Here is a 10,280-nt window from a genome sequence, read left to right as displayed (position 1 = left end):
CCTAAACCCAGGGGTATTTATGTAGGTTTGTGTTTCTCTTACAGTTGCCGGTGCCCGGCTGTAACCCCGTGGGACCCAGTAGCACACAATGCGCCTCAGCATCACCTTCCTCCTCCTCCTCCTCCTCCTCACTCTGACCTGCAGTAAGTTCCTTACATTACTAATGGCTCAGCCCCTATAGTGGAATATTCAGCTTCAGGGGGCTGTTCCTGCTGAATTGTGCTTAGTACAGGGGAATCCCTATGCTGCCATAGTTTTATGGTATGTCTCTGTACAGGCTATGAGCAAACTTAGGGGGCTGTTCCTGCTGAATTGTGCTTAGTACAAGGGAATCCCTATGTGCCATAGTTTTACAGTATCTCTCTGTACAGGCTATGAGCAAACTTAGGGGGCTGTTCCTGCTGAATTGTCCTTAGTACAGGGGAATCCCTATGCTGCCATAGTTTTATGGTATCTCTCTGTACAGGCTATGAGCAAACTTAGGGGGCTGTTCCTGCTGAATTGTGCTTAGTACAGGGGAATCCCTATGTGCCATAGTTTTATGGTATCTCTCTGTACAGGCTATGAGCAAACTTAGGGGGCTGTTCCTGCTGAATTGTGCTTAGTACAGGGGAATCCCTATGCTGCCATAGTTTTACAGTATCTCTCTGTACAGGCTATGAGCAAACTTAGGGGGCTGTTCCTGCTGAATTGTGCTTAGTACAGGGGAATCCCTATGCTGCCATAGTTTTATGGTATCTCTCTGTACAGGCTATGAGCAAACTTAGGGGGCTGTTCCTGCTGAATTGTGCTTAGTACAGGGGAATCCCTATGTGCCATAGTTTTATGGTATCTCTCTGTACAGGCTATGAGCAAACTTAGGGGGCTGTTCCTGCTGAATTGTGTTTAGTACAGGGGAATCCCTATGTGCCATAGTTTTATGGTATCTCTCTGTACAGGCTATGGGCAAACTTAGGGGGCTGTTCCTGCTGAATTGTGCTTAGTACAGGGGAATCCCTATGTGCCATAGTTTTACGGTATCTCTCTGTACAGGATATGAGCAAACTCATACTCTATAGACCATGTCTGTCACATGTCCCTTCTCTGCTCTAGGCAGCGCCCTACGTTGCTATTATGGTTTGTATGAAAAGGAAAAGCCCACAGACTGTGGCAGGATGAAAACCTACTGTGAGAGGTATCTCCGGGGGCAAAAGGATGAACCCGAAGGGCAGGACTTGGGGTAAGAATGATGCGCTGGGGCGATTGGGCAACGGCCATTGCTACTGTAAGTGTGTGTATAGGGAGAAACCCTTTTAACCTTATAACGGGTAGTGTTTGCCTAGGTCTAGTAACCAATCAGACGGCCGCTTTCATTATTCAACCTACAGCAGGCCAATAAATGCTACATGCTGATTGGCCGGTACCAGTTATGTAGTGTGGGAAAACTGTGACAGTGTTACATTAGATCATACTAACAGTTTAAAGTAGAACTAACCCTTCAAATGGTGTTTATTCCTGTGCTTTTGCCTAGGTATGGAGCCCAAATACCCAACGTTTATTATGTTATAGAATGTCCTATTCCTTTGCAATTGGTCTTCATTATTTATTATATATAGTTTTCAAACTATTTGCCTTCCACTTCTACATCTCTCCAGCTTTCAAATGGGGGTCACTGACCCCGACAGCCAAAAACTATTGCTCTGTGCGCTTACACGTTTATTAATATTGTTACTTTTTATTCCTTATCTTACTATTCAGCCCCTCTCCTATTCATATCCCAATCTTTCATTTAACCTACTGCCAGGTTGCTAAGGTAAACAAGACCCTAGCAACCAGGGAGCTGCTCAAATTCCAAACCTGGAGAGCTGCTGAACAAAAGGTTAAATAACGGGAAAAAACACATGCACAAAAAAGAAGACCAATTGCAAATTTCCTGAGAATATCAATGCCTACATCATATTAATAGTTAATCTAAAGGTGAACTACCCCTTTAATATCATTACCACATCTGCAATTCTATCCTAATCTAACGGCTCATTTTGCTTTCTGGCAGGGATTCACAGCAGGATCCAGCTCCCTTTCTCTGTAAGTCTCATATTTACTCCTCTACTGCCCTGTTGAACATTTTTTGCCGCGCATGAGGTTTAACCCTTCCTTATCCTAATTTACATATGCAAATGAGTATTCAGCCAAATCTGTATAAAAGCACCTCGGGGGCTTATAATATCCCTATATGTTACAATAGGGGGTACTTTATTCCCTATATATTATAAGGAACTCCTCTGTGACTTATAATATCCCTATATGTTACAATAGGGGGCACTTTATTCACTATATATTATAAGGAACTCCTCTGTGACTTATAATATCCCTATATGTTACAATAGGGGGCACTTTATTCACTATATATTATAAGGAACTCCTCGGGGACTTATAATATCCCTATATGTTACAATAGGGGGCACTTTATTCACTATATATTATAAGGAACTCCTCTGTGACTTATAATATCCCTATATGTTACAATAGGGGGCACTTTATTCACTATATATTATAAGGAACTCCTCGGGGGCTTATAATATCCCTATATGTTACAATAGGGGGCACTTTATTCACTATATATTATAAGGAACTCCTCGGGGGCTTATAATATCCCTATATGTTACAATAGGGGGCACTTTATTCACTATATATTATAAGGAACTCCTCGGGGGCTTATAATATCCCTATATGTTACAATAGGGGGCACTTTATTCACTATATATTATAAGGAACTCCTCTGTGACTTATAATATCCCTATATGTTACAATAGGGGGCACTTTATTCACTATATATTATAAGGAACTCCTCGGGGGCTTATAATATCCCTATATGTTACAATAGGGGGCACTTTATTCACTATATATTATAAGGAACTCCTCTGGGGCTTATAATATCCCTATATGTTACAATAGGGGGCACTTTATTCACTATATATTATAAGGAACTCCTCTGTGACTTATAATATCCCTATATGTTACAATAGGGGGCACTTTATTCACTATATATTATAAGGAACTCCTCGGGGACTTATAATATCCCTATATGTTACAATAGGGGGTACTTTATTCACTATATATTATAAGGAACTCCTCGGGGGCTTATAATATCCCTATATGTTACAATAGGGGGCACTTTATTCACTATATAATAAACCTTACGGGGGGGGTGCTTTAGAGAATACTTTCAATCCTTTAGCACATTTCCAGATCACAGAACCCATTGTGCATTAGGGAGACATAAGGGGGATCAGTGCAATGAAACATACGTTCTCTCTGCCCTGCAGGTATCTACAATGACTGTGAGATGTACGAGGACTGCGACCAATTCAGAAAATTGTTTGAGAAAGAGAACCCACTCGAGTGCTGTGATACCGACACCAAGAACCCGGTGGAACCTGTTCCATCACCTTTCTCCTCAGATTAAAGACTCTGAATAAACAGCGGAGGCTTCTGTTTTCACTGCCATGGGAAATAAAGGCAAAATATCCCTAATTTTCTAATGGTTTCTTTGATATTTTTTTACTGGAATATTATGATATCTGGTATAGATGGCCTTCAGGCTGGACCCCCTTAGCCCATAACAAGGTTACAGATATATAGAAACATTGGGGTAACAGTCACCCTGCTATAGTTCCAGGGGTACCCAGGGCACAAATAAGCAATCACCCCAAATCCCCCCCTAACTGGCCTTCAGGCTGGGCCCCCTTAGCCCATAACAAGGTTACAGATATATAGAAACATTGGGGTAACAGTCACCCTGCTATAGTTCCAGGGGTACCCAGGGCACAAATAAGCACTCTCGCCAAATCCCCCCCTAACTGGCCTTCAGGCTGGGCCCCCTTAGCCCATAACAAGGTTACAGATATATAGAAACATTGGGGTAACAGTCACCCTGCTATAGTTCCAGGGGTACCCAGGGCACAAATAAGCACTCACCCCAAATCCCCCCCCTAACTGGCCTTCAGGCTGGGCCCCCTTAGCCCATAACAAGGTTACAGATATATAGAAACATTGGGGTAACAGTCACCCCGCTATAGTTCCAGGGGTACCCAGGGCACAAATAAGCACTCACCCCAAATCCCCCCCTAACTGGCCTTCAGGCTGGGCCCCCTTAGCCCATAACAAGGTTACAGATATATAGAAACATTGGGGTAACAGTCACCCTGCTATAGTTCCAGGGGTACCCAGGGCACAAATAAGCACTCACCCCAAATCCCCCCCTAACTGGCCTTCAGGCTGGGCCCCCTTAGCCCATAACAAGGATCACCTTTAAATTAGCTTTTAATATGTAGATGTAGACATTAACATTTTGAGACAATTTGCAATTGGTCTTCATTTTTTATCGTTTTGCAGTTATTAAGCTTTTTGTCCAGCAGCCCTCTATTTCTTATTTTATTTACAGTAGGGGGTACATTATCCCTTATTATACATGAGTGATACTCAGAGTTCCCTGTATAACTCAGTCTGCAGCCTTGTGCCTTTATATGGGCACAGAACCCCTCAGTGACTGCTAATATCCTTATCATTTACAGTAGGGGGTACATTATCCCTTATAATACATGAGTGATACTCAGAGTTCCCTGTATAACTCAGCCTGCAGCCTTGTGCCTTTATATGGGCACAGAACCCCTCAGTGACTGCTAATATCCTTATCATTTACAGTAGGGGGTACATAATCCCTTATAATACATGAGTGATACTCAGAGTTCCCTGTATAACTCAGCCTGCAGCCTTGTGCCTTTATATGGGCACAGAACCCCTCAGTGACTGCTAATATCCTTATCATTTACAGTAGGGGGTACATTATCCCTTATAATACATGAGTGATACTCAGAGTTCCCTGTATAACTCAGCCTGCAGCCTTGTGCCTTTATATGGGCACAGAACCCCTCAGTGACTGCTAATATCCTTATCATTTACAGTAGGGGGTACATTATCCCTTATAATACATGAGTGATACTCAGAGTTCCCTGTATAACTCAGCCTGCAGCCTTGTGCCTTTATATGGGCACAGAACCCCTCAGTGACTGCTAATATCCTTATCATTTACAGTAGGGGGTACATTATCCCTTATAATACATGAGTGATACTCAGAGTTCAACTTTAAAGAGATCATGAGAATATGAAGACAAATAATAGCACCCCGGGGTCCTATCCCTCATTTCCTACATGTAATAAGCAAACAATTACTGAGCTTTATATAAGAGGGTTCCCTTACCCTAAAGCCTTGTATGTAACCGTTTCAAACATGAAAATAAAAACAAAAAGACAGCAGAAACCCCCCTCCTAATTTCTACACAATAGAAAATGTTAAAAAAAAAAGGTTTTATTTGCCATTTATGTAATCTAAACCTTTCATGAAAACAATGTAACCCTAGGAAAATAAAAGTCTAGCATTATATATATATATATATATATATATATATATATATATATATATATATATATATATATATATATATATATATATATATATATATATATAATATACACATTTGGCTTTATTTAGCCAGATGCATCACAGTTAGGAATGATGTAAGACCCCAATGGCAATGATGTCATAATAAAGGTCTCGGACTCACTGGGCTGAACAGTTTCCAGAGGGTTTCTGTTCCTGCCATGGAATATTGAGAATAATCGGATTCTGGGCAGCCAGCCAACGCAACACTCCTCATAGGCAATCCATCCCATTACTGGTCCCACTGCTGCCGCCAATTAGATTCCAAACACAAAGCACCCAGAAGTCCCTTTGCCGGATGCGGATAAACATTGCCATCGTTGGGCAAAGCACAAACTATAGGGCAAAGGGGTTGGCATGGATTGTGGCATCCTTTATCCGCACTTCGGTGAGGGGGCGAAAGGATTTCTCGTGCACCGGCAGCTTCTCCAGCTCGTCGAGGGTGTCAAGGCCATCGATCACTCTGCAGAGGGAGAGAGAAAAATTACAAATCCCAGAATAATGTAACATATAATGAAGGGTGAGGCATGCTGGGAGCTGTAGTCCAGCAACATCAGGGTTGTATTCTTAAAGCAATATTGCACAATAAAACTTTCCCAGCTCTCTAGGGCCCGCATTGGCAGCATTGAAATGCAGAAGAATCCTCCAATGAGAATCCCAGCTGATCTGTATAAATCTGGCTCCCTGTTCTCTGTTCCTGCAATTGGAGTTGGGAGCATTAAGCACAGTTTCCCAGCACTGAACAAGTCTGTCCCTTTATCCCCATGTCTGATTCCTGTGCCATATAATGACGGGAAAATGACATCATTATCTCTATATGTAAGGTACCAGCAAGGGGCCTGACACAGTGCTGGGAATCAGCATTCTCATTGGTCACTTCTCTTGCATCTATAATTAAGTTTTGGGTCAGTAGAATTCTCATTGGTGAATTGGTTTCCATGTGTAATTACATTTTTCAACAACTTCTATAGAGAATTAGGGGGCGCAGTCAGATAGTTTTACGGTTGGGTTAAGTGTACCATTAAAAGGTGCCTGATGCAGCATCTGACGCCTGTCTAACATGACTGGTTCTAGGTACTTGTGGATACTAGAATGATAAAACGCAGACAGGAATAGTTTATTTAATGCACAATAAAATGGCACAATGTGTTTTATTTCCCTGTGTGTTGGGGCAAAATGCATTGGAACATCTTATTATGCTTTAAGTAACTAAGTTTGCCCAGGAACAGTAACCCATAGCAACCAATCAGCAGGTAGCATTTACATTTGTTTCAAAGCAGATATCTTATTGGTTGCTATGGGTTACTGCTCCTGGGCAAACTTAGTGCCTTTTATTACATATGGAGGAATATCTTTCACACCAGAGCTCTTTGTGCATCCAATTGTTACGGCAGTATAGGGGCTCTCGTGCTTATAAATTAGATTTCCCAATCCCACTCACTTTCCAAACACTGTATACTTCATATCCAGATGCGGCTGCTTCCCGTACGTGATGAAGAACTGAGAGGCGTTAGTGTTGGGGCCATTGTTGGCCATGGAGACCACTCCACGTACACTGTGCTGAAAGGGGATGGGGAGGAGATTAGTAAGAGAAACAAGGAACACACTTCAACTAAACAACTTTAAAGGAGAAGCTCTGTATGAATTACAACAGATTTTAAAGCTCAGGTCATTGGTAAATTTCCCTTTAAAGGAGACTTATGGGATGAACGCAAAAAACGTAACCCTGTAGGCAATTATGAATAATATATGGTGCTGGTTTCCCTTTGGGCTAAACATTAATCCTATCTGTAACAATGGCCCCTTTATTGGAGCTCCCTATAGATCCTCTCAAGTCCCTGTCTGGGTTTCAAATAAGGGGTGGGCGTGTCCTAACGGTCCCTGCCAGAAGCACAGCAGGAGGGGGAGAGCCAATCACTACTTTTTAAAACACATTCCTTCCTTCTATATTTAGATATTATTATATAGTATTATATATAATTAGATATTATATATTTAGATTTCACACAATATTGTTTTTAATGCAATATTGACAGCTTTGTAACTACCCTATTTTTTCTATCAAACATTTAGTAGCCCACATAAAAATAAGTTAGCAGCATATTTATGCTTAGTCGGTTGTTTGATTGGCCAGACTGATAGAAAGGAAGCCTAGCCAGATTGTTAGGTAGGCTATACTGTATTCACATGTAAAAATTATATAGTAGAGGTTTAAGGGTATTAAGAAAACTATACCCCCAAACAGTGTAGGCTTGTACAAAAATATATTGCATAAACAGCTCATATGTAAAACCCTGCTTCATCTAAATAAACCATTTTCATATAAATATACTTTTTAGCAGTATGTGCCATTGGGTAATCCTAAATAGGAAACTGCCATTTTATGTACTAAGGGCCGCCCCCTGGGATCATAGGAGTCACAGTGCACACAAACAAGCCAAGGCACACATACATGCTAGGCCCCATCAGCCAATGAATGGGCAGAGTTCTGCCTTTTGCTCCCACACTACTTCCTGTTACAGTTAGAGCTGCATCACTTCCTGTCAGCTGATCTCTGAGGGAGCACACAGACCAGCACAAAATGGCGGCTCAAGGGAAAGGATGTAAAAGGGCAATATTTACTGATATATATATATTCCAGTTTGGGGAGATTCTTTAATAGGCCACTTAACATAATATAAACCATCTGTTGGTTACTTATTCATTCTGGGGGTATAGTTTTCCTTTAAGGTATAAAAGTTCTCAAATGTATAAATATGTCATTTTAGTATAGTGGCATCGTATGAACCTTAATTCCAACATGTGTTAAAACTTTTCCAGCCCTTCTAGTAGCTTCCCCTAACAGAAATGCATTTTGCTTGGAGCAGGTTTGGTCTGGAACAGCTTTACTGCAGTCATGGCTTTAGTTAAATTGAGGACAAACCTTTAGAAATTCGCTGTATTCATCTTCAAACTTCCGCCCCCAAATGCTCTGGCCCCCCTTTCCCGTACCTGGAAAAAGAAGTAGGAAAGATAGAAATGTCCATTTTTTCTCAACATTTGATTTGAGTGAAATTCTGCCTAAAACAGAACTAAAAGCTCTGTATTCTGTGGGAACCTGTACTAAGAAAGAAACTGCAGCTAGAGATAAGGCCCAGCAGATAAACTATATGACTATACACTGTAGCTAAAGGCAAATACCTTGTGCCAAAGCTAATGAATTAACTGATAGAGATTTATAGGGTAGGAAGAAGCTGCTTGTAGAGCAGGAAGGGGTCTCTCACCTGTTGGATCCCCAGTCTGGACCATGAAGCCTTTGATGTTCCGGTGGAAGAGGCAGCCGGTGTAATAGTTACTGGCACAGAGAGCTAGAAAGTTCTACAGGGGACATAAAAAAGAAGCAATGTCATTGCACAGTTTAGGGCAGCGGTTCTCAGCCTGTGGGTCGGGACCCTTTTGGGGTAAAACGGCCCTTTCACAGGGGTCGCCTAAGGCCATTGGAAAACACATATTTCCGATGGGCTTAGGAATAATTTTATGGTTGGGGGTCACCACAACATGAGGAACTGTATTAAATGGTCATGGCATTAGGAAGGTTGAGAACCACTGGTTTAGGGGAGATGGGATCTAGGGGCTATATAAGCAAATCCTCTCACCTCACTGGCCTTCGGAGCTCTCTCACAAAACAGCTCAATTTTGATCTCCCCCAGATCCGTGTGAAGAGTCACAGACTGAGAGAGAGAAACAGAGCGTTACAGTCGGTCTCATTTTATAGAATAAGGGGGACATTAACCCCAGCCCTTGTATCTCACCATTCTGAGTCAGGTAAACCTCACACTGCTTGTTCTGATGGCGGCACAAGGATGGCGCTCACTGATCTGAAAGACAAAATATATAAGATTATCAGTAAGATGCTATCACATAAAGACAAGAGTTTAATACTTACATTTTTTGCACAAAAGCTAATTGTGGATATGGTTTCATATAGTTAAGCAATTTACACCCTATAGGTGGCAGGAAAGTATCAGAACTATAGTTTCTACATTTTTGGACTTCTTCTGCGCCAGTAATCTGGCAGCACATAGCAGGGACACATTTAAAGACAACCAACAAGCAAAAGGTTAGAATTGCTGTTTATCCCTGAGGAAATAGAGGCAGTCAGTGTGTACCAGGAAATACCTTCCCCCATAAAAGCTTTAGGGGATTAAAGCCAAATTCTCAAATCAAACCTGTCTAAAACTACAATAGGTGACATAGATTTGCACACTGTCCCCCACATATACAGCAACCAGGCTTTCCATTAGGAAAACACTGCCCCAGTGTATTGAAGCTTTGGTAAGAAACACACTAACCCAGTACAGACTAAACAGCATTACCTAACTGAAAACATATTATATTTCCCCATATAGACTATAGGAACCCACACTGAGTTGACTGATATCTTCCCTCCTTTTTTACCACAACTCACATTTCCCTCAGACGCTGGGTGTAGTAAGATGGCGACGATTCCACAGACCGAACGTATATACACTATTCATTGAACAAGGAGTAATAACATGGCAGCTTAACTCGCTTGTGTCATCAAAAGGCGGCACTTTCATTTTCTCCGTGGCGGCAAGATGACGTTCCTCACCGCTTCCCACGCCAAAGTGAAGTCATGTTATTTTTTGTGAGTACAAAGATGGCCGACGTCCTGAGCGTTAAATCATCATAGGACGAGACATCCGGTCTCTTGGGTGTAGCAAGATGGCCGACGTCCTGAGTGTTAAATGGTCCATAGGACGAAACATCCATTCTCTTGGGTGCAGCAAGATGGCCGACG

At 41.8% G+C, this 10,280-nt stretch overlaps 1 protein-coding gene across 3 annotated transcripts; it reads right to left on the bottom strand.

The window, feature by feature from the left end:
- Nucleotides 1-5,331: 5,331 nt before the first annotated feature.
- ppil3 (peptidylprolyl isomerase like 3) lies at nt 5,332-10,106 on the bottom strand. Of its 3 annotated transcripts, none has more exons than XM_012970297.3 (7): nt 9,883-10,106; nt 9,271-9,336; nt 9,115-9,189; nt 8,743-8,836; nt 8,403-8,470; nt 6,921-7,039; nt 5,332-5,942 (listed from the first exon to the last, which is right to left on the bottom strand). In XM_012970297.3, exons 2-7 carry the CDS (start codon nt 9,271-9,273, stop codon nt 5,816-5,818), a joined length of 486 nt encoding a protein of 161 aa, XP_012825751.1. In that variant the 5' UTR covers nt 9,274-9,336; nt 9,883-10,106; the 3' UTR covers nt 5,332-5,815.
- Nucleotides 10,107-10,280: the final 174 nt, after the last annotated feature.

The sequence above is a fragment of the Xenopus tropicalis genome, chromosome 9 (assembly GCF_000004195.4).
Source record: "Xenopus tropicalis strain Nigerian chromosome 9, UCB_Xtro_10.0, whole genome shotgun sequence".
Lineage (NCBI taxonomy): Eukaryota > Metazoa > Chordata > Amphibia > Anura > Pipidae > Xenopus > Xenopus tropicalis.
This window is presented reverse-complemented; position numbering and strand designations above follow the sequence as displayed.